The 25,122-nt window shown below is 38.2% G+C and overlaps 1 protein-coding gene across 1 annotated transcript in view; it reads left to right on the top strand.

Moving 5' to 3' along the window:
• The window catches only part of LOC146474619 (transmembrane protease serine 9-like), a 29,021-nt gene extending 5,181 nt beyond the window's left edge, over nucleotides 1-23,840 (top strand). Inside the window, exons 2-22 of the mRNA XM_085116840.1 lie at nucleotides 189-356; nucleotides 1,256-1,379; nucleotides 1,714-1,805; nucleotides 2,500-2,583; nucleotides 2,993-3,135; nucleotides 5,061-5,136; nucleotides 6,255-6,296; nucleotides 6,880-7,011; nucleotides 9,060-9,295; nucleotides 10,177-10,318; nucleotides 10,869-11,061; nucleotides 15,098-15,726; nucleotides 16,108-16,239; nucleotides 17,111-17,346; nucleotides 18,227-18,368; nucleotides 19,266-19,391; nucleotides 20,378-20,472; nucleotides 21,360-21,457; nucleotides 22,043-22,284; nucleotides 23,279-23,386; nucleotides 23,590-23,840. Of these exons, the coding sequence (XP_084972966.1) occupies nucleotides 189-356; nucleotides 1,256-1,379; nucleotides 1,714-1,805; nucleotides 2,500-2,583; nucleotides 2,993-3,135; nucleotides 5,061-5,136; nucleotides 6,255-6,296; nucleotides 6,880-7,011; nucleotides 9,060-9,295; nucleotides 10,177-10,318; nucleotides 10,869-11,061; nucleotides 15,098-15,726; nucleotides 16,108-16,239; nucleotides 17,111-17,346; nucleotides 18,227-18,368; nucleotides 19,266-19,391; nucleotides 20,378-20,472; nucleotides 21,360-21,457; nucleotides 22,043-22,284; nucleotides 23,279-23,386; nucleotides 23,590-23,828 (3,479 nt within the window). The 3' untranslated portion in view covers nucleotides 23,829-23,840. The remainder of the gene's footprint in view (nucleotides 1-188; nucleotides 357-1,255; nucleotides 1,380-1,713; nucleotides 1,806-2,499; nucleotides 2,584-2,992; nucleotides 3,136-5,060; nucleotides 5,137-6,254; nucleotides 6,297-6,879; nucleotides 7,012-9,059; nucleotides 9,296-10,176; nucleotides 10,319-10,868; nucleotides 11,062-15,097; nucleotides 15,727-16,107; nucleotides 16,240-17,110; nucleotides 17,347-18,226; nucleotides 18,369-19,265; nucleotides 19,392-20,377; nucleotides 20,473-21,359; nucleotides 21,458-22,042; nucleotides 22,285-23,278; nucleotides 23,387-23,589) is intronic.
• The last annotated feature ends 1,282 nt before the right edge of the window (nucleotides 23,841-25,122 follow it).

Here is a 25,122-nt window from a genome sequence, read left to right as displayed (position 1 = left end):
TTCATGCCACCCAGGCGCATAGTCTGAAAAGGGCCTTACATTGCTTTCAAATGTACTGTATACGCATTCATTTGTGACAAGCATGCTCCTAGCTTCTTCACACCGATCGAATACTCTTACCACTAGCCTCAAGTAAGACTCTTGGCGATTTAAGTTATAAAGTATTGCTCTCTTATGTCCTCTTGCAGAGAATTTAGACTTGAGTCGCACCGAGACATGTGCTAAAGAACTCCATGACGGTGACATAAAGTTGACTGAAGAACAAAGACTTGTGATAGAAGGGAAGTCAAGAGCAGCTATAAGAAACAAAAAGTGGCCAAATGGTGTTCTAGTTTACAAGATTGAGAGCTCATTGTGTAAGTATAACCCTCATTCGTTTGTGCACCCCAGCATTCCTTGAATTAGGAAGAGTATTTCATTACAATGATTACAAATAATATTTAAGACAAATCGTGTAAAATTATAAAATTTACACTTTTATGAAATTTCAGGTTTTTTAAAAAGACAGAACCATCAAAATTAACTTTCAGAAAGTTTAGTTATGATTCACGGGTAATTCAAACATGGTATTTCAGTCGTTAATAAATAAAAAATGTTTGCAAAAATTATTGTTCTTCTCGAACAAGCATTTGGTGTCAACGATAAACACCGAAGTTGTCACAGATACATTAATTAAGCGAGGCCGTACATAGCGGAGGGCAGTCATCTTGGCACGGTTTTTTAAGTTTTTTTTGTTCTCTAGTTATCGTTGTAGCATGTTATAGAGCTATGCAACTTGGCACGGTAATAAAAGGCTTAACTTGTACTTAAACCATGGCTGTGTTTTTGCAAATGCTTCGCTTTACTGTTATAGTACGTTTAAATTGTGGGAGCTCAGTGATTTCCCCCTTTTGTTTATAGCAGTGTATCGACTGTGTTTTGAATTTACCATTAAATGAAAGGCAATGTTTGGTTCAAGCTAAACAAGGTGTTTATGCTATAATAAATCATGACAATTTAAGACAAAAAGCTTCCTTTAAAGGTCTTAAAGCCAACTTTCTGAGTAGGGGTGTAAACAAAAACGTCCAACTGTAAACCTTGTCTGTATACGAGAGATCCCTTTGAGGGGTGTGCGGAGTTTACACCCATCCCCCCCAAACAAAAACTCCTAGGTACGTCCCTATCAAGCTATTTAAAATCAATAAAATTTGAAACACTTTTACATTTTTTTATATAAGTCCAATAAATATGGCCATCTCCTTTCAATTCATTGCAGCATCTTCCGGTACCGCAATGTCAGCAATTCGACAAGGCTTTGCTGAATGGACCCAGAACACTTGTATTACGTTTAAGGAGAGGACCAACGAGAGAGACTATGTTTCCTTCTTCAAAGGATCAGGGTTAGTAATTTTTGTCACGTGTATATATGTTAAATGCAAGTTTGCCTACCCAGATATGATTTATATTCTTTTCATGTTTGCCTGTGCCATATAAAGGTTTCCTCAACAATATCACATGTGTTCCGTGTGGGTTATATTTTATAGACAGGAATTTTAACATGAAGAAGTCCTCTCCAAAATCAACCTACGTTGATATTTCACCTTTCTGCTCTGAAAACGTCATATATCTTAAAAAATTTTTACAGAAAGTAGCTAATTTTATGCCAGAACACACTTGAACTTTCTTAATTACCAAGAAAGAAATTGTGGAGTTAAGTATATTATTTTCTTTCAGTTGTTGGTCTTACGTTGGAAAAATAGGGAATAAACAGCAATTATCCCTTGCGACAGGCTGCTGGTCTAGGGGAATAGTTGCTCACGAGATAGGTAAGTTATATGATGGACTTGAGTGGTATTTGTTTGGAGGGGGGAGGATGGATTCTGAAGGTGACGTATTTGGACACTTTTAATTTATAACTATGTGACTTTTTCAGAAATTTATCAGAGGACAATTAAGTGTAGTTGGTCATATTTCATCAGTTGAATTTGATGTTACCATGGCAAATTATGACAGCCAGGAATAATCCGATTGTTAATGAATTAAAATTTCTTCTCTCTCTCTCTCTCTCTCTCTCTCTCTCTCTCTCTCTCTCTCTCTCTCTCTCTCTCTCTCTCTCTCTCTCTCTCTCTCTCTCTGGATGAATTCGCGTTCTTCTTATCAGGTTTTGATAACTTTTTGGTAGTGTCTGACGTCTTGGGTTAATTCGGTTGGCGGATTCGCCGATTTGGGAATCATGATAAAAATACCACGTTGTATGATGACATCAGTTCCTATTGCAGACCTCAAAAGGAAAAACCAAGGGTCATACAATTCCTCCCCTAGGTTTTATCCCTAAAACTTTAAATAATAAACGCGGAGTTACGAATGGAGGGGAGCTGAATCTGCTAATCGTGAACGTCATTAACCAAGCTTTTTTGTTTTATGGTTTCTTTTGGGCGAGACGTGTTTGAGCTAAGACCCCATTGCAAGAGGAAACGATTATCCATAGTTAAAGCCAGACACAAAATGTTTATTTTACAGGGCATGCCTTGGGATTTTTTCACGAGCAGTCAAGAACTGACAGAGATCAATACGTCAGAATTAATTATGCCAACATCGTTGATTGTAAGTATGCTTTACTGTTGTTCAAACGAAGTATGAAACCCAAACCAAAGAGATTGTAAATAATTGTATAAGATGTTATGTTCATCTAGTTTCCGTAATGGGGCTAACGATCAAGAATAGAATGCTTCAGCTGTCTCTGAAGCTGGGCTCTCGTTAATTAAAAAGATTGAGATTTTGTTTGTGGGAGCTTTAGGCTCTCAAAATTACAGACGTTAAATCGCTAAAGTATGAAATGTTCGGTTACGGCGTAAAATAGACTTAAGAAGGCAACGAGTCAGAGGCGAGCGCTACTGTCGTCGTCAAGATCTACTGTTAATAGACAAAATGTAAATTACAGAATGTCTACAAATTATGTATTAAGGACCTAAATGAAAAAGAATAATAAATCTAAATTAACTATGTTCAACAGCTGCAAAGGGTAACTTCAACAAGTACGGTGCGAATGTGATCACCACGATGGGAACGGTTTATGACTATGGTTCAGTGATGCATTATGGAGAAAGATACTTTTCCAAGAACGGAAGACCAACCATAACGCCTTTGCAATCCGGGGTAAGTGGGAGAAAAAAATTACTACTGGAGCTGTTCCATAAATTAATTGGAGCTATGAAACTTATTCACGTTTGTATATTATAATCTCCGTATTGTGATTGAATGACTTTCTCATTAACAAAAGAGTGAGACTAAGGCCCTATCCACCCTATGTAATCGCTTTCAAAAGTGTCTGTCCAGATATCCACAATAAAACGTCCGAAAACGATGGAAACAACTGGGCCTAAGATTGCGTATATATCAGTCACATCACAAGACCATCCGCCATCTTGAACCGATGGCATGTAATGTTATTTACGTCACCGTTTTCAAAAGTCTCCATTTTCATCCGTCCACACTAAAAACAAAGTGTTTTCAAAAGTACAGTCTCCGCTTTTTAAAGTACTTTTATATAGCTTATATATGTGCCTGTTTGTCCATAAGAGCTTCGTAAGGGTACTTGCGTCCAGTTCGCACTCTTCACTTTGGGAAATGTCATATTTTTAATCATAAATGTTTCTTTTCTTTGAGTTATGTGTCTCCATAAAGCTGAAAAACCAAACCGTTCTCGAAAGTCTCCGTTTTTATAGGTATTTTCGGACGTTTTGGTGTGGACGATACGCGAAAACGTATCAAACAGCATGCGTTTTCGGGTGTGTTTACATAATACCGCTGGGCTGCGACTTTCATTCCGGTACGAGTTCATCCCGGTTCCCTCTTGTGACTCTGTATATGTTTTCATGACATCTGTTCAAAATGTCATAATGGTGCAAGTGCACTACGGTTCTCGTACCTGATTGAACCTGATCGAAATTGCTGCAACCTAGGTTTGCTTCAGGAACAGACCTTAAAACGCAACGAATCAGTGGCGCGCATTGCCGTCGTGGTTAAGACTTGAAAAACATATGGATCCAGAATGCCTAACTTCAGTTGAAGAGAGTGACAAGTCTAACTTACCTAGGGGATAAAAGCAATATGGCGACTCGTTAATACCAGTGCGAGTTTTCACATGTATAAACACCCCCTACAACAAATCGCAGTCTCGCTCACACGCGGTTGTACATGCACGCTTGCATCTACATAAAATAATTTACCAAAGTTGTGATTGGTTCAATGGATTGTTTGCGATTTCAATTGTGTTCATTCACCTTTAGTTCGTTTTTTGATATTCTTACTATCTCTCGCCGAATTCTCCATGACTATACTGGAAAGAAATATGACTCAGCAGTCATGACGCACCTGACCACCTGAGCGGGAGGCGTAATAAGAGTCAATTGAATTACAGATCTTATTTTTTCCAGCTGGTTATCGACTTATTTTGGCCAACAAACAGACCGAGTTATACGGAAAACTTACATATTAACTTGCATATGAAAACATACATATTAAAAAATAAAAACAAAAAAAAAACTCAGAAATCAAGGGAAAGACTTGAGAGAGAATTTTATCGCTGAGTCATATTTCTACATGGAGACCTTTGAAGAGAAAGCAATAGAATCCGCGCCCTGCAAACCTAAGATCTGGAAGCGATACGTGGACGATACCTCCACCATCCTGGACCGAGACAAAGTTGACAGCTTTCTACAACACCTCAACAATCGCAACCGACCATCCGTTTCACCATTGAAACCGAGAATGACAGCAAGATCGCCTTTCTCGACGCGTCAGTTAATTTTTTACCACTTGAATGGAGTAGTACTTTGCTTCTTACAATTGGCATCAAATCATCGCGGAAATTAATTGACTTAATGAATTCAAAGTTGAAAAGGAGCTCGTTTCCTCAGTATTTTAAGCTGACATGTATACCTGTAATAGTTTAAGGCATAAATTGGGCTACTAGTATTCTGTACGACTCAACACTGAAACAAACGACCACAACAACGACAAAAACATACGTTCACATAGAGAATTCTTGAGCTAACTGTATATTATTTTTTGTTTGTTAGGTTTCCATTGGCAACCGCCAAGGGATCAGTAAGATCGATGCTCAAGAGATGGGCTTGTTGTACGGCTGTAAAACTGGTAATTGTATTTTCTTTGATACCTTTGAGGAATTATGATCTGCAAGTTTACTGGTCTTACCGTTTGGTTTGCGAGACATATTGGGGAAATAGTCAAAAATAATCTTCGGTAGTGTCTGTATGTACTCTCCCCTCCCGAATTTTTTTCACGCCTTTGAGGAAGGTAGTTTTAATGATCAGCGACCTCTCTGTTAGAAGAAAAAATTGAAAGGGGATTCAAGCATGCTACATGCTAATCAATTTAGTGTCATTTAATTTTATCGCCAGGCTTAAAGCATACTAGACTTTTCACAGTCCTCCTATTTTTCCGTGGGATTCTCGAGACCGGTACGCTTCGATGGAACCGCCGCCATCTTGGTTTGTAAAAGCGAGCGCGGTCTGGGGAGAGTGTCTAAACTACCGAGGGGAGCGGGAGTGGGTGTTAATATTACTCGCTTTAACAAACCAACGGCAGCTCCATCGAAGCGTACCGGTCTCGAGAATCCCACGGAAAAAAAGGTAGACTGTGAACAGTCTAAAAGCATACCAGCACATTTCTTTCACTGCGTAGGAACTTTCTCACATGGTCCTATTTTAAGAGTCTCACCACGGGGTAGCTGTACATTGGATTCATGGTTTGAAACTCCCGCTGGGAGAATCACTTGTCATGACCCCTTCCCTTAGGCTTGCGTTCTCCCTCATTGACCGTCCCGCCGCACTTACTACTAGCATTTTTTTTCATCAAGAATAGTTGTTGAAGTGGTAGCGAGGTTTTCAAGTTCAACTTTACTGTTGTTTTTCCATGGTGCTCAGTGGAATATCCGAGCCAAACCACTGACAACAGAAGTAGTGTAAACGCTTTGCACGTACCGAGTAATTAGTAGGTTCAATTGCATGGGCTAATTTACAAGTTGCATCCTCTCGGCCGGTTTCTTTTTCCCTTTTGCTGAGGTGAAAATCGGCGTGATTCAAAAAAATCTGTAACATGCCGCAGATGTTTATAAAATTAACCGATTTCACACATTTTATATGTAGATTGGGCCAAGTGAGTCCGATTAATCGATGCAACTGTCAACTCAAATACTGTTTTGGCCTTTTCTTGTAACTTTTAACATAACAACAAATCAATGTTTATTTCAGCAACACCAGCCCCACCGACGGGAGGACCTCCCACCAATCCATGTAAGTTGAGCTTTATCATAAATGTCAGGAACCCATGCCTAGTAGCTTCCATCTTTATTCATTTCTTGAATCAACCTTTTCCATAGTATATTTATTTTTAGAAATGCTTTTCCGGCGAAATGGTATGCCTATTGAGTGGGTATTTGGTATGAGAGGGGCTCCGGGTTGTAGGATCTACATAAACGGCAGGCAATTCACTACTTCACTCTGTGTATTTTCAATTTGGTAGGCTGAAAAATAATGTAATAATAATGTGCAAATATCGACGTAACACGTGATCAACAACCCTAAATGATGATAATAACAATAATAATAATAATAATAATAATAATAATAACACTAGTCTGTTTCAATTTTCTGTACATATTACAAGTTTCAACTTTTCTGCTCCTTTCTGGGTCAAAACCTTGAACACGTTCAAGAACTTGGGTTGAAAAACTTGAAACAGTAATATAAACCATCGACCATTTTGTCCTTCGGTTCTGGAATTCACTTGTCAGTATTTCTCAACCTAATTTCAATTCATAAGCAAAGAATATGACACTGTCTTTGCGCTTTATGACCTTCTTACCTTCCTCTCCAGTGTCGTGCACCTTTGACAGCGGTTTGTGCTCGGGATGGAAACAGGAAACATCAGACAAGTTTGACTGGACACTGAGGTCTGGCTCTACAACATCCTCCGGTACAGGACCATCAGCAGGTCATGGTGGATCAGGTGTGTATAAAAATTTATTTTTGTTTAACTTGTGACTTTCTTCTTACGCTACAGCTTTTTGATCGTCCATTGTTCTTTTTAGTGTTTATTGATTACAATGTATACACTTTTTGACTATAATTATAATGACGTTAAGCCAACTTCGAAAAGTCGTCGTTTTTAAGCCATTTTTTGAAACTCTTAAAAAAGATTTTAAGTAATGTTTTAACACAACTTTATAGTCAAACGTTTTATAAACGATATAGCGTACGGCCTACTGAGATCAAGTTTCTTTTTATGGACTCAAAATAGGCCGCCTATTGTTGCAGACAGGACATTTACTATGAGTTGACTAAATAATAAAAAATTCGATAAAATATAAGAAATGCTGATGAGAATACGACAAGGTCCAGTAAAACTTGTACAGAGATGAACCTCGAAACTTAAATTTCATTAAGCTTCGTTATTATTCTGTTCAATCACAAAACTCTAACGACGGAGAGTATTACTTGTTTACGTACGCCCATTTCAAAATTGGAGCGGTCAGTCAGAAGTCAGGGCCTATTGTAAGAATTGGGATAAATACGGTCAATCTTTGCATTACTAAATTTATGTAGCCATAAAAAGGGGGTTTGGGGCAGTCGGAGGATCTTTTATCATTATTCTTATCATTATTATTATTATTATTATTATTATTATTATTATTATTATTATTATTATTATTATTATTATTATTATGGCTCAGGACACAGATCTCGTTTGAACTCTTAAGATCGGTACATGCATGCGTCAGAGGTTCGCGTACGCCGTTTTGTAGCAAGATAAAGTAATCATTAGACTGTGAAATAAATGTCGCTTGTGCAGATATCTGAAATACGTGTCTATATGCGTTTATACTTAGGGCTTTTTATGGACACTGGCTAAGCCGTCATTAGTATAATTCGATTGTATGACTTTGATATCTCTGCATGATGGAATTCTTTATTTTATAGTTTTGAACTTTTATTATTAATTATATCTATTTCCTCTTCTTTTATGTAAGGTTAAGTTGCTTCTATTTTTTAGAATTTGTCAATGAATAGTGTTTTAACAGCAGGTTGTTTGTAAATAGGATTTTGATTGAGGTTTTGTAATAAAGATTTTATATATTATTATTATTATTATTATTATTATTATTATTATTATTATTATTATTATTATTAATATTATTATTATTATTTGCAATTGAAGTAAGAAAAACATGCAAATGCACACACACGAGGCCGTTTTTTATCTTTGCCTTTACTATTTGACATACTTTTCGTTAGAAATGACATCTATCGGACACCATCAACACTTAAAAAACATTCAACATAACCAGACAACCGCATAAAGATTATAAACTCGCCATTTTTGAGAGCCTCACCGAGGGAGTATGACCGCCATCTTACCCAGACCCAGTCCCCAGGTTGTTTGTAAATAGGATTTTGATTGAGGTTTTGTAATAAAGATTTTATATATTATTATTATTATTATTATTATTATTATTATTATTATTATTATTATTATTATTTGCAATTGAAGTAAGAAAAACATGCAAATGCACACACACACATATCCCTAGAAGGTTCGGCTGCTTCGCTTACATTATACACATACAGTAATCTTACTTTTTACAATTTAATTATGAATAAAGGTTCAACCTAAACATCCTCCAGGCGGTTGGAGGATACAGTTAACTAAAAAGAAGATCCTGAGTCAGAATGGGGACGACAAAGAGTACCCTATACTTTATTCTTATTAGTTTGTATTCTTATCATAAACGATCTTTTCACACTCCCGCTGACGTCTCTGTTTGCATTTGCGACCTGGAAGAAGTTTCGACCCGTTTTTTCTTAACGGGTGGTAGTTTTTTCGTATCAACTAGTCCCATGTGTTTTTCATCGTGTTAAGTTTTCGACACCTAAACTTTTCGATTTTATGGAAATGAACATTGTGCCCGTAAAACAGTCTTTTACTCCTGAAATACTTTCGGAAGGTTTTAGAAACTCTCGTCTGGAATTCATTTGATTGCTTTCTGTCTTTTCAAGGAAAATACATGTACATTGAGACTTCGAGTCCAAGGGTGCCAAATGACAACGCCAAGCTTTCATTTACTTCTGCTGGAAGCGGTAGTTTTTGCATGACCTTCTATTACCACATGAATGGAGGAGCTGTTGGTGCATTGAAAGTATACAGTGGTGGTCAGATAAAATTTTCCAAGTCAGGAAGCCAAGGAACTGACTGGCAGAAAGCCGAGGTTGACATCACTGCAAGCGGAAGTGCCGTAAGTATGACGTATTTTCGAGACAGTTTCTAGTAATCCATGCTGCAAAACTTAAATATTAACTTGCATATGAAAACATAGTATATTAAAATATAAAAAAAAAGACAAAACAAAACACACTTAAAAGGACAACAAAATTAAAAATTTTAAATTTACTGGAATCTGAAAAAACCAAACATCTTCGAATCGAAACCGTTTGTCTCTACTGCCAGATGAATTCAAGTGGTCGTTCATCAACTGACGTCGACTTTACTGTTCATTATCCGTTCATACCAAAGGAAAAACACAAAATGAACAAAGCTTCTCTAGCAGGTGGTTCACATGTCATGAGCTAATCAAACGCGCTACCGGCCAGGACTAGGATATTTTAAAACAACTTGCAAATGCAGCACGGCAGTCAACAACAAGTACAAAATAAGGTGATGGGCACCGCAGGAATTGAATGATGTATTACTTGCGCCAAAAGAAATCAGAAAACCAAGCCAGCTTTTCATATAAAATTCTCTTCCGTAAATTTTCTTTCGCATTTTATTTTTCAAGTTTGTTTTAACAATTTGTTATGACTTGGGTTCAATTGAGGTAGCTTCTGAAAAACCCAATATCAAAAAAAAAACCCAATATTAAAAATGGCAGATCCAATACATACGGCCGCTGTGACAACATATTCATTAGAGAACACAATGCAAGCTCGATTGGTAATAAAACGAGGTGAGAAAGATTGTAATACGATATTTGCAATTGATCAAAGATCCGGCAGTGCTCAATGACTAATTTAGGACATTTATTTTTGTTTTAGATATTAATTATCGTGTTCCATGATCAGTCATGAAAAAGTTTGCTTTATTGCCCGACCCTGATATCACTACTCTCTTTGTTTTAAGGTCCAAGTGTTGTTTGAGGGGGTGAGAGGATCAAGCTGGCAAGGGGACATCGCCATTGATGACTTTTCACTGAGGCCAGGACGTTGCTCAGGCTTACCACCAACTCCACCCCCACCACAAACACCAGCTCCGCCACCTGGAGGTTTAGTTGATGTTTCAGTATTGATAGTACACAGCTGTGAGCTTAAGAATGAAAGGAAGCCAGCTTCCTCTCAACACCCTCTATACGAGCTTTTTGTAGCCGTGATTCATTTGTTTACATCCAATCCAGTTTAAAGCGTTTACCTGAACTTGTCATGCAACATTTTGAATATAAGAAGATTTAAATCGTTTCTTTTGCTCCTTCCTAATATGTCCGAAGGCATATACTTTCTTTCTTTCTTATATATTCTTTTAAGCGTCGTTTAGACAGTTCTTATAGAGTATTTCTCACTTTTCGGACGAACTAAACAACTTTTCCAGTTTAGTTGCCGTTCCTGCTTATCCAAGGCCAGACCAAACAAACTTCTTTGCAAAGAGATCCGGGTGGCTAAAACATGCTTCGGTGTTGCTAACAATAGGTCCTTTTGCCATGAGAGTGTCCAAAAAGAGCTCTGTAAACAATTTTGAAAACATCTCAAAGTACTGATCACTATCTTCCGTGTTCAAAGGAAATAAACGAGGATGTAACGATAAGATTCTTCATTTTTAAGATTGCGGATCTAGACCATCTCACTCTCGTATCGTGGGTGGCGATAATGCAAAGATTAACGGATGGCCATGGCAAGCAATGTTGGTCACCACTTCTGGCAGGCAGTTCTGTGGAGGGTCACTGGTGGATCCCTTGTGGGTTGTAACAGCCGCACATTGTGTCAAAGGACGGAGTCCGTCATCTTTGAGAGTGAAGTGAGTATTTAAGAATAATCAACTGTTCGAGTCCTAGTGTTTACAAGGCGACTGTTTTAGAAATAACGTATTTAGTGTCATCTTAGAACAGGAATGCGCGCGATTACCCATGCGTATTGAAGACCTCTCTAACATTTTGAACCCCCAAAGAAGACACCACTTTATTTTAAATCTAATTAAATTATGGTATTTGAAAAGTAATGTAACTCTTTTACCACAGGGTCTTGCTCTTACTGAAGACGAGAGGCCGTGCCTTACGAAATGTTGCAAAAATATATATATTCCCTAACCTTGAAATCAGCCTTGCACTTTTTTTTCCATTATTTAACCCCAAAAAATTCCTAATCATTGGTGAACAAGTTGAAATCACTTTCTTGACAAGGTTGGTTACCATAGCAACAGTGTAGCATGTTAGAAAACACCTCTAATTTTTACTTTAAGTGAATATTACTCGTGATATACGAGCTAGGTGTTCCGATTTTTGTTTCAAGACTGCGACTTTTTTACTTTGCAGAAAGTTGACTGATTGGAGTGGCATCGATTTTTAGTTATAGCCACTTAAAGCTAAAACCAGGCGTGTGTATGAAAACGTTATACTTTTGCTATGGCAACCTATTATATCAAGAAAACAAACATAACCTGTTCACCTATAATAAGCAATTTCTTTGATATCATTACTATTACATCAGCTGCGAAAGGGTGATCTTATTAATCTGTTAAGGTGTAAGTTCCTGACAGTAATGGAACAGGTGTCAGCCACTTTAAGCTGAAGGATGTTACCTTCGAACAAAATTCTTTAATTGGTCCTTCTGGCTAGGATAGGATAGTGGGTAATATTCAGATTTTCCTCTGTGCTGTCTTGTTCACCTAAATTGTGGTTCACCAGACCATTTTCAGCTTTTTTTCATATTTTGTATCACTGCAACTGTAAGTCCATCGTGACATTTTCAGTGGTCAATTCCGATGACTGGGGACATTAGATCGTCAACGAAACTGAGAGAGTTCAAATCCAGATTTTTTAAGCATGCCCAAGTTATCGTAATTTGGGCTGAATTTCACTCGCTCGCTCGCTCGCTCGCTCGCTCGCTCGCTCGATCCAATGCAAACGTTATATTAATTTAATCGGAATTTAATCAAAATTATAAGTTATTCATGAGTCTACGTATAGCGCTTGTATTCACCATCAACCGCCATTACGGGACAAAAAATAAGAGCGTAAAATCACTCGACGACTAACTTATTCTTAAAAGTAAACACTAGTAGGTGTGTTGTCTGCTAAATCCTTCCATTGACTGAAACTACTGTGAAACTTAGGGACAACTTGTCATTTTAGTGACTAAAAGCGCCCCGTTTAAAGCCGCTCAAGGCCGAAATTGTCGTCCAAGTCAACAGGGATTTCCCGCAAAATGGAAGCAGAAAATATGATGGAGAAACGTCTGACGGTGTTCTCTGTTCATTCGCGTGTTCGTTTTTGGCGGTCCGAAGTAATTTGACCGTTAAAATCCTAGCGCCACAGGTGCAAGATAATTAAAAACCCTCAACAACTTATAAATACAGAAATTAATCTCTCGTTCAGAAGTTGTGGACAATATTGTTTAGTGGCGTAGCTCGCTGACTTAGACGCAAAGGGTTCCGAAGTAACGGAGAATTTTTTTTTTCTTTTCTTTTCTTTTTTGTTTTATACCTCGCTGCTAATTACTTCTGCATTCGTGAGTTGGCTCACAGGAGCCTTTGAATAACATATTTTATCATTCAACACATTGTAACACTGCCCAAATATGGTCATGGTTAATACAATATACTTCGTCCGCACATAACAGATATCCTGCGTTATAATCCATCAAATATTTTCGCTCGCGCGCGATTGGTCTAAACGCCTCACGTGACCGAATATACCCCAGCTAAAACTGGGGAATATCCGAGAATATTCCCCAAGTGATATTCCCCAATTTCAAAAACTTCAAGGAGCGTCAAGTTTGCAATTCAAATGAATGTCAAGATGGGTGGACGGTTTGCTTTCGTGACAGAAGAAGAGTTAAACCTGATGGTCGATAAACCAGTACCAGAAAACAACATACGCTCTAAACGTTTTTGACGGTAAGCTGTTCGTAAACGAAATGTTGAAATACTCAAGCTCGTATTTGCGACATTTTCTCTTGGTTTGAACTCTGTTTAACAGTCCTTGAATTAAAAATGTGGTAAAACCGAAAAATATGAAAGGCGAAAAGTTTTACCCTATCTCATTTAAGAGTATTTATGGTTTTCTTCCAGTCTGGCGGAATGAGAAAGCCATCAACAAGCTATTAAACGAGTTTTATTAATAAGCTCGAAGCTCGCTCACACGACGGCAGGTATTACAGTTGTAATTCAATGAGAGCAATTCGTGCTGGCCTGGATATAAGGAATTTAAATAACGAAAACATAAATTTCAGTACCATTACTGACAGAGTTCAAACAGGTAAATGATGTTATCAATGCTCACCTGGTCGAGATCGCTCGCGAGCATAAAATCTCGTCCACGAAACAAAAACCAGCCATGATACCCCGAGATGTCGAAATTCTCTACGAAGAGAAGCAGCTTGTCCTACTCTCGAGCAACAAGTTTAATCCTCAGTGATTGTGAACGACTTCGTTGCTGGCTCCATTCAATGTCAAGTTAGCAAAGAAAGCGCTTTGATGGAATCCAGCAAAAACAACCGGTGGCGTCGTATTCGACTGCAGGTTCAGCTTCGATTTCTTCACAGGTCGTTTTCAGCTAGCAAATTCCACAATTGTATTTTCGAGTGCTGCTCCAACTGAACACGAGATAAAGGAAGAGAACGACAAAGCGCCGGCTGTTTCGTTGACGGCAGTTTACACTTTTTACGGAATGCGATACTTTACAGTTTTTCGTTTTCAGTGATCTTTAGCTTGTTTTTGAAAGGTAGTTAAATTCCCTGTAACCTTATCCGCCACTTGTATCTTACTTTTGTCTTTCACGGAATTAAACAAGTTTACTTTCCTTTCAAATGTTTTACCTTTTCCCCAAACAAACGCTTTCGACCTGAAGCGAAATCTGACGTGGAGACGTGGAGATTTTGGAAGCCAACTGACAAACTTTGACGTGATTGACATATGACAGAATGGCAGATCCTGCTGATTCCTGCGAGATTCCCGCATGTTGCGAAAAGTATTTGAAGGATAACAAACACAATAGCCTCCGTTTGACTTTAAAAATATGCTCAGATATTTGTCCTTGGACATTATCTGCTCCTTGAAGCTCACAGTTTTCCTCGAGTTTCGCTTTCGGAAAACTGTTCGCTTCGCGGAACAGATAATGTCCGCGGACAAATATCTGAGCATATTTTCGCGCCAAATGGGGGCTATTGTTCATATATACGTAATTTGGTCTAACGGGAAGAAAAATGGCAGAGCGCTTTCAAAAAGTAACCACCTCAAAACTACACCAAATTATTAATAATGCTGTTTAATAAAACACAAAGAAGAACCAAGTTTGCTGTCAAGATTTGTAATGGTTAGTGTAAAAACTTTTACTGCTTAAGCTTACCTTTTTGTTTATGAACTGGCAAATTACAGTTCAGCATTATTTTTTTTTTTTTTTTTTGCTAGACTTTTGTATTGTCCCGTAGTCTAGCAAAGACTCGGAAATTACAAACAGTACTTTCTTAGAATGGTGCTCGCAACAATTAAACAGAGGTCTCGAGTCGTCTTAAAGAGATGGAGAAAACCACCTAAGAAAACCGATCTCGGAAAGTGCCTCGTGAAATTTTATCTCTCTGGTAGACAGGATAATTGTTAAGTATTCATGCGAGTTCTTACCATATATGTATCTAGTAGGGCAAATTTTAACTATTGTAATTGAATCCCTATTTGTTTGTAACTTTTATGTAAAGGGCCTCTCTGAAAACAACCATGTTGTGAGAGAGCACCCTCTATACCTATTATAAATGTTTCCTAGTTATGTCGCATGGGTAGGATTCCCACTTTTCACAACACAAATGTTTTGTTTTTTCCTGTTTGATTATACCCTGTCTAGATTGGGAGCTCATTATAGAGTAAGTGGGTCTGTTGGTACAGAGCAGACCATCGACGTTCAACAAATTATTAATCATGAAAATTATCACAAACCAATACAATACGCCCACGACATAGCACTGCTCAAACTTAAAAGCCCTGCTGTCCTTGGGAAAGGAGTTGGCCTTGTTTGTTTGCCAAATCCAAGCAACGCTCTTCCAATTGACAACCCAAGCAAGAGGTGCTGGATAACTGGATGGGGAACTTTGTCATCGGGTGGAAGTCAACCTAATATCCTCCAGCAAGCCTCGGTTCCACTGGTGTCAAAATCGCGTTGTTTGGTGGCTTATCCGGGAAAGATTGATGACTCCATGTTATGTGCTGGTCTAGACAAAGGAGGAGTTGATTCCTGCCAAGGTGATAGTGGTGGACCGCTGGTTTGTGATTATAACAATAAATGGCATCTGGAGGGTGTCACCAGCTGGGGATATGGCTGTGCTATGGCTAAGAAGTATGGTGTTTACGCTAAGGTTGGTGAAGTTAGGTCATGGATATTAACAAAGACTGGAATAACCCCGCCTAGTCCAAAACCACCAACTGCGCAACCGCCAACTCCACCGCCGCCGGCAACTCCACAACCGCCACAAAAAGGTATAGAATAGAGATGTTTGTTTGCTTCCTCTCGAAGTATAAGCCGAAATTACATTTCACCCAGAAATGAAAATACGCCAAAGATAGGTTTTAAACGTGATCCGAGACGTAAAGTTGTATGTGCTACTGATTTTAAATTGCCAATGTTTATTAATCAATAAAAATAAATTTGCTTCGCGTCACTTCTATGGGTGGATTGCAGTGCCGCCATGTTGTTGGACAAACCAAAAGAAAATTTGCTCACATATAGTTTGCCCTCGCCCATTTTTTTCCTTCAAATCTGAAATTCACTTGTCAGTATTTCTCAACCTAATTTTAATTCATCTGCAAAGAATAGGACACTGTGTTTGTGATTTATGACCTTCTTACCTTCCTCTCCAGTGTCGTGCACCTTTGACAGCGGTTTGTGCTCGGGATGGAAACAGGAAACATCAGACAAGTTTGACTGGACACTGAGGTCTGGCTCTACAACATCCTCCGGTACAGGACCATCAACAGGTCATGGGGGTTCAGGTGTGTATGAAAATTTCTTTTTGTTTAACTTATGACTTTCTTCTTACGTTACACTTTTTTGATCGCCCATTGTTCTTTTTAGTGTTAATGGATTACAATGTATACACTTTTTGACTATAATTATAATGACGTTAAGCCAACGTCGAAAAGTCGTCGTTTTTTAGCCATTCTTCGACACCTTAAAAAGATTTGAAGTAATGTTTTAACACAACTTTATAGTCAAACGTTTTATAAACGATATAGCGTACGGCCTACTGAGATCAAGTTTCTTTTTATGGACTCCAAATAGGCCGCCTATTGTTGAACACAGGACATTTACCATGAGTTGACTAAATACTAAATACTTCGATAAAATATGTGAAATGCTGATGAGAATACGACAAGGTCCAGAAAACTTGTGCAGAGATGTGAGATGAACCTCGAAACATAAATCGGTCATTAAGCATCGTTATTATTCTGTTCAATCACAAAACTCTGATCACGGAGAGTATTACGTGTTTCCCTACGCTCATTTCAAAATTGGAGCAGTTATCAGAACTCAGGGCCTATTGTAAGAATTGGGATAAAAACGGTGACTCTTTGCATTACTAAATTTATGCAGCCATAAAAACGGGGGTTGGGGCGGTCAAAGGATCTTTTATTATTATTATTATTATTATTATTATTATTATTATTATTATTATTATTATTATTATTATTATTATTATTATTATTATTATTCCTATCCTGTTAAGTTTTCGACGCCTAAGCTTTTCGATTTTATGGGAATGAACATTGTGCCCGTAAAATAGTCTTTTACTCCAGAAATACTTTCGGAAGGTTTTAGAAACTCTCGTCTGGAATTCATTTGATTGCTTTCTGTCTTTTCAAGGAAAATACATGTACATTGAGACTTCGAGTCCAAGGGTGCCAAATGACAACGCCAAGCTTTCATTTACTTCTGCTGGAAGCGGTAGTTTTTGCATGACCTTCTATTACCACATGAATGGAAGAGATATTGGTGCACTGAAAGTATACAGTGGTGGTCAGATAAAATTTTCCAAGTCAGGAAGCCAAGGAAATGCCTGGAAAAAAGCCGAGGTTGACATCGCTGGAAGTGGAAGTGCCGTAAGTATGACGTATTTTCGAGACTGTTTCTGGTAATCCATGCTGCAAAACTTACATATTAACTTTCACATGAAAACATATAGCATATTAAAAGAAAAAGAAAGACAAAACAAAACACACATAAAAGAACAACAAAATTAAAATTTTAAATTTCCTGGAATCTGGAAAAAAAACCAAGCGTCTTCGAATCGAAACCCTCTGCTCTTCTGCCAGATGAATTCAAGTGGTCGTTCATCAACTGACGTGGACTTTGCTGTTCATTATCCGTTCATATCGAATGGAAAACACAAAATGAACAAAGCTTTTTTAGCAGGTGGTTGACATGTCATGAGCTAATCAAACGCGCTATCGGCTAGGACTAGGTTTCTTAAAACAACTTGCAAATGCCTCACGGCAGGTAAGACCAAGTTATTAAAATGCCAAACAAAAAATAACGTGATGGGCACCGCAGGAATTGAGTGATGTCTCACCTGCGCCCAAAAAAATAAGAAATCCAAGCCAGTTTTTCATATAAAATTCTCCTTCGTAAATTTTCTTTGGCATTGTACTTTTCTCGTTTGTTTTAGCAACTTGTTATGACTTGGGTTCAATTGAGGTAGTTTCTGGAAAACCCAATCAGATCTAGAATGGCAGACCCAATACATGGCCGCTATGACAACATTTTCTGTAGAGAACACAAGGAAAGTTCCATTTGTAATAAAACGAGGTGACAAAGACTGTAATAGAATGTTTGCAACAGATCAAAGGTCAACGAAAGTAATTGCACTGCTCAATGACTAATTAAGGACATGAAATATATTAATTATTGTGTTCCATGATCAGTCATGAAAAAGTCTGCTTTATCGCCCAACCCTAATATCATTACTCTCTTTGTTTTAAGGTCCAAGTGTTGTTTGAGGGGGTGAGAGGAGCAAGCTGGCAAGGGGACATCGCCATTGACGACTTTTCACTGAGGCCAGGAAGTTGCTCAGGCGTACCACCAACCCCACCCCCACCACAAACACCAGCTCCGCCACCTGGAGGTTTGGTTGATGTTTTTCAGTATTGATAGCACACAGCTGTGAGCTTATACCCTGTGTGCGAGCTTTTTGTAGGCAGGATTCATTTGTTAACTTCCAGTCCAGTTTAAAGCGTTTACCTGAAACTTGTCATATAACATTTTGAATATAAGAAGATGTTTAAAAATCGTTTCTTTTACTCATTCCTAATGTCCGAAGGCAAATACTTTCTTTCTTTCTTTCTTATATATTCTTTTAAGTGTCATTTGAACTGTTCAGTTCAGTTCAGTTCCAAAAGAGTATTTCTCACTTTTCAGACGAACTAAACAACTTTTTCAGTTACGTTTTTCAGTTTAGTTTATTCCTACTTATCCAAGGCCAGACCAAACAAACTTCTTTGCAAAGAGATCAGGTGGCTTAAACATGCTTCAGTTTTGCCATAAGAGTGTCTAAAAAGAGCACCGTAAACAATTTTGAAAACATCTCAAAGTACTGATCACTATCTTCCGTGTTCAAAGGAAGTAAACGAAGATATGACGATAAAATTTTTCATTTTTGAGATTGCGGATCTAGACCATCTCACTCTCGTATCGTGGGTGGCGATAATGCAAAGATCAACAAATGGCCATGGCAGGCAACGTTGGTCACCGCCGCTTCTGGCAGGCAGTTCTGTAAAGGGTCACTTTATAATATTTTTACGGCCATTTGTGAAAAAGAAAACTTTGATAATTCTCTTATTGAGCTTATCAAAAACTTTTGCTAAGCAAAATATGTTCTGTACCTTAGGATTCTAAAAGGAATAGTAAAGTTCAGATTGTCATTTACACTGTAGGAAGACGAACAAGCAGACTTTTTACCAAACATGAGCCCATTCCCAATTTAATTATTAACACGCTGAATCTTTCTGGTATATTTCTTTAGGTTGTGAGGACAGTACAACATTTGCATTCGTCTGTCCACATGTTGCTTCTTGTGGAAACTTCTGCAATCAAAACAAAGCGTGGGCACAGAAAAACTGTCCAAAATCCTGCAACATGTGTCCCATTGGTAGGTTAATAGTGCTTTGATTTCCTTCATAACATGAACATGAACAAATAACTCACTGAAAAAAGACACGTTCTTTGACAAAAACTAACACGATCTTACGTTTCTAATTAACGAAGACCTCGAAAAAATCTTCACAAAGGGATTACATTCGGAAACAGCGAGGCGGGTTCAAAATTATTTGAAACTACTACAATGACTAATGGGCCTCCCTTACACGCGCTCTTTTTCTTGTCACGCAATCGTTCCCCTTACAAAAATTGAGTGACGAATCAAAAGAGGCTACGACTTATGTTTACACGCGCATGATCTTTTTTACACTGTTTCGGTTGTACTAGAAAGTCTCTCGATATGTATGTAATGGTTATAGGCACAATTGCAATATCAGTTTATAAAGCTTAGCAAATTCAAAGGGCCATTTGAAATTAAACTTTTCTTCTTCAAAAACAAACAAACAAATTAGCAAAGAAAGACTGTATGCTCTAATGCTGTATGCTGAAATGTCAGGCTTCTTCCCATCCGCTGTCCACATGGGGAGTAAATCGTGATGTCAAATTGCACCGCCGCATTAATGTTCTGTGGAATGATAATAAATTTAGGTCCAAAAAATAAGTGACCTTAGCATTTAACCATGCTGATGCTTAGAACTATTTAGTCGTTGCTGTGGTCACTTCAAGTCACCCCAGGAGGCTACCAAGTGGCTGAGCGATTAACTTCGCTGAACTTGAAATCCGGCGCTCGCTTGTTCAGGTCCCGCTACGGCCGCTAGATGGACTTGAAGTTTCTAGGAATCCCCGAGATCAACTGCTCGGCGACGCTTGTAAATTAGTCAATTGGTCCACCTCCTGTCAACCTGGATTTCCAATTTTGTCATGTTCAATTTTAACCACTTTTTTGTTAAGGTTAAATACGAGGCAACCTTTGCACATTGCGCTATAAACACTGACTGAGAGAAGATAAAGGTTCATATTAATTATTATTATCATTAGTTCCTCCCACTTCGGCTCCAGGGTCATGTGGCAAGTCCCCAGTGACTCGTGTTATTGGAGGAGTGGATGCAAAGCCAGGAAATTGGCCTTGGCAGGTGAGGCCAGATAATTCTATATATTATTTAAGACATTGCGTCAGGCAAATTTTTGATTTTTATTCAGCTAAGCTCACTTTTTTCCCTTTAAATATTTTATACACAGTTGACGAACGCGTGACCTACTACTTACTTTAATCACCACACTGAACTAGGAAGATTGAATGTGGACTTGAAATCTTAGATAAATGTGGAACAACTATTTCTTTTGCACCGAATTCTGCAGATGGATGGCACTTCGCGCGCTTTGCATGTCAAAATAAAACTAGCAGCATTGTTTTCAATTTTCCAACGCTGAAAGAATAACTAGGGACATAATATATAAACCTTGATAAAGAAAGCCTTTAAACCAGCGGGGCATCTGTTGGAGTGCGCCCCAACGTCGTCCACCTCTACAGTGTATATTTGCGTTCAAGTGTATGATAATTTAATTGACTGTACATAACTTTTGTATAAGGACGAGAGACCTGTTAAGACTCCCTCAAGAACTAAGAAGTTTCAATGCATTTTAAAACTAATGGGGCGAAACATGGATCACAATCCCTAGGACTATTAGATCATTGAAAAATCCTCTACAGAGCTCAAGGGAACATTTTTAAATATCAATAATATTTCCAGTCCGTTTTAGTTTGGAACTTAGTACTTATTTATTTTAATGTCCTTACTATAAATAATAATTTAATGTAAACACATTAAAACCATTGAAACCAGCCCTCCTGAACCGGACATCTCCTCTATCAATATTGTTCAAATAAATCAGTGTCTCAAAAATGGTCCGCCGTTCAAGCGAGGTTTAAAATAAGAGCAGGAGCCAAATAGAAGAGGTATGCTTAGATCCTGAGTCGCTACTATTAAACACTGTTAATTTTTATGTTCTTTTACATTAGATCGCCCTCCTGCGAGGAAGCTCCAAGTCGTTCAGTTGTGGTGGATCTCTGATCGCTCCTGATTGGGTGGTCACAGCAGCGCATTGTATTTCTACAACGTAAGTAAATGCGGGAATGTGGCTGTTGCTCTTTCTCAACCAAATAAATAAGAAAACAAAACCTGCCGTTAAATAAATAATATTAATTGCGTTCAAGCAAACTATTAACCACGTTTGCTGCCAACAATAGAAGCAACGCGTCTGATCGAATTACGTGAATCCACGAGAATATGCTGGCATATGACACCTGCATGCGGTGTCATCAGGAGAACTGTTTTAATAAGGCAGCAAATTAATTTTATAAAAGTGAAATAATTAAACCATTCACAATCAATTAACAAAGCCATTACTTTTTTCCCCAAACAGATGAAAATTCAGGACTCAGTTGTTCAAAGTCCCATTAAGCTAGTTCTGGTTTAATTTGAACTTTGATTCGAGTTTATTGACTAATCCATAACGATTCTCCCAAAAGATTTTTGTCCTTTAGTTTTGCCTTGGACGTTTCTTTAGCATTAGCTAAAACTTACCCGTCCATAAAATTTTTAACGAGCGAGATAAACACCTTGGTTAACTTTAATCATAGATTAGCGTTAATCGGCTTTCGAACAACCGGACCCAAGATGTTACTTGTAATTTATTCCACAGGACAGCCAGTTATTACACCATCCGCCTGGGTGATCATAACCGTTTGGTTTCCGAAGGAACTGAACAAGATATAACAGCCAAGCGAGTGATAAAACACCCCCAGTATTCATCGCGCACGATTGACAAAGACATTGCTTTGATTCAGCTGTCGAGGCCGGCTACTCTGAACGTTCGAGTTGGAACTGTGTGTCTACCAACCCAAGATGAAATGGTTCCGACCTCGTCCAGATGCTACATTACAGGTGAGTTGATTTAGAAATTCTAGCCTCTCTCGGCACTAAATGCATGCAGCATTGCGCGCTATAATATTCTGCTTTCGAGGTAAACAAATGAAATAGAATCAGAGAAGAAAAGATGGAGTAAATCCTTTTAAGCGAGCGTTTACAAACGAAATCGTCAGTATTTTTTTCTGATGGTTGTCACAAAGTAAAACTTAGACGCCTCGTTAGAAAATTCCCAAGTTTTTTTCTCTGCGAGCTTTTGGGAGGGTTCCTTTATGTCCAACATATCATCGATACGCCAAAGAAAGAAACGCTAACGTGTATTGTCTGCGCCTGTGTTGACAATTTGATGTTTTACGGGTTGACTAGACTTGTTCTAGTAGTATCTAATACTTTCTCGTCAGATAAAAGAGACATACAAAATTAATTGTACCAAAGAGTATAATGCACGTACAAAGCCAGTATTTTGCTTATCAAAACAACTATTTACTGACGTTCTCGTTGACGCCGCCGTCGTCGCTACTTAATGCCCTAACGTCGTGAAAAAAAAAAAATCAAAGTTTTAAGCAGAGCGTGGGCACTCGACAGTTTTTTTTTTTCCCTTCTTTTTTTTTTTTTCTGGCATTGGACGGCGTTGCTACTGACGATATTCCTAGATAAGTCGTTCACATTGTGCAAGTTGAACGGATTAGAATAATCACAATTAAAACAAAGTAGCTAAGATGATATGAATATTTATTTCTAAGTGACATTTTTGCTGGCGTTGCCGTCGTGCGATACGAATTGGCCACATTCGTTTTGGTATCAGAATGCCACATAACGTATTGAAGGATCCTTGAATCGGTAACTTTTTTATTGGACCCACTTTACGTTGAGAGAATCAACAAGCAAATGGGAATCCTTGTAGCACTGATAGCAGTTGTGATAAAAATTGATATTCCACCGCGCTCAAAATTCAATTATAAAGAATTATTAATTATTTTTTTTTTTTTTACTTTTTTACATTTTCATTTAGGATGGGGCAAGATAAAACACCCAGGATCTTCTCACAACATTCTTCAGCAAGCTCAAATGCCACCGGTCACCAACAGCGAATGTGCAAGAAAACTAGCGGCATCACCAGGTACGCGACTGAAGTCATTTTTTTTTATTTTTATTTTTAAATAGGCTTGCATCACTTGAAAGATCCATCACAATGACTTTATGCTCTCATAGCATTGTGGGACAAAACAAAATCGACATAAGAAGTATGCGTTTTCCCTCTCAGTTAATGTCCGAGACATTTTGTTATTACGTTTAGTTGACCCGATCTATTGTTTTTAATAGGAGGATCGTCTCTTCAGATCACTCAATACATGCTGTGCGCTGGTGTCAGTGGCACTATTCTCAGTGGCTGCCATGGAGACAGTGGTGGCCCTTACGTCTGCCAGGGTGCTAACGGCAATTGGGTTCTCCAGGGTGACGTCAGCTGGGGTTCCCCGAGGTGCTCTGCTACTGAGCGATACACTGTGTTTGGACGGGTTGCTAAGTTCCGGAACTGGATCGATCAGACAATGAAATCTTGAAATTTGTGTGATAAAAATTGATAAAGCGTGAAATAAAGGAAATCTATGGCATGAAAACTCTTGTTAATTTTATCTTGCTCACCTCAGAATAAATGTATCCCAATACGGGAAGATTTAACAGTCTTCAGAGGAATACCAGTAGCTCAAGAACTGTCGTGTTAAGTTTTGTACGCAGTCAGATCAGCCTTGCATTTGAGCTACTTGTATTTATTTTTGGCTGAATAGATCTTTTACAGATCCTGCGTATACTTGCAACATTTCCGTTTTCCGGTCCTTTGCAGTTTATTTTTTAAAAGAATGCATGAATAAAGAAACGAACAATGGATGGACGGACGGACGGACGGACGGACGGATGGACGAACAGTGAATGAATGAACGGACGGACGGACGAAGGAACGAACGAACGAACGAACGAACGAACAAACGAATGAATGAATGAATGAATGAATGAATGAATGAATGAATGAATGAATGAATGAATGAATGAATGAATGAATGAATGAATGAATGAATGAATGAATGAATGAAAGTGACTGGCAAAATGGGAAGATTGGACTTTGAAGAATTCGAAAATATTTTTGAAAGTTTTTCTTGCAATTCCTCTTCTGTTGTATCAGAATTTATACAGTGCACTGTGTAAAACTCGCGTTTTGATTGGTCTAGAGGAGTGTGTGATTAGAGTATAGACGCACGATTGACGTCATCGAGTGGTGTGACCGGCGCACGTGATCAGAGTCTAGAGTCCAGCGAGAGCGACTGATCAACAAAGTTTTGCAAACTGTTTTTGAGAGTAGCGGACAAACACAGGCAAATTTTCTCAGGAAAGGAAAACTGTCCAATAAAAAAATGAACAAAGACTGTTGAGAGTGACCTCAACCAGGATAGGAAAGCTAGAACTTTGTTGTGACGTAAAAAGGAAGCAAATATTTGTCGAAATATGTCGCCGATAGAAATCCGGTAATGGCAAGTCATCGATTACAAATCGCAGTGAAGCGACTTACATGCTGTAATATTTTGGTGTCAGGATTTCCTTCTGGAATAAAGGTTAGTTTTGAAAATATTGTTAGTGAAATTCTTTTGGATTACACTCTAACTTGGAAGATCACAATACATGTGTGCAGTAGTCCAAAACTGAGTTTGCTGGAAAGTTTTTGACTCAGTTCAGGCAACGTGATGCTCGCTCACGAAATGTGTTGAAATGTCTTGGTTATTGTATAAAACAAATAGATTCCATTTTGCCGTGGGTCTGCACTCTGATAACGCACAGAGGACATCAAAACGTGGTGAGAACATC

This window comes from Pavona decussata, unplaced genomic scaffold, assembly GCF_977016875.1.
Source record: "Pavona decussata unplaced genomic scaffold, jaPavDecu1.1 SCAFFOLD_87, whole genome shotgun sequence".
Lineage (NCBI taxonomy): Eukaryota > Metazoa > Cnidaria > Anthozoa > Scleractinia > Agariciidae > Pavona > Pavona decussata.
Note: the sequence above shows the minus strand (reverse complement) of the source record. Positions and strands in the feature narration are given on the sequence as shown.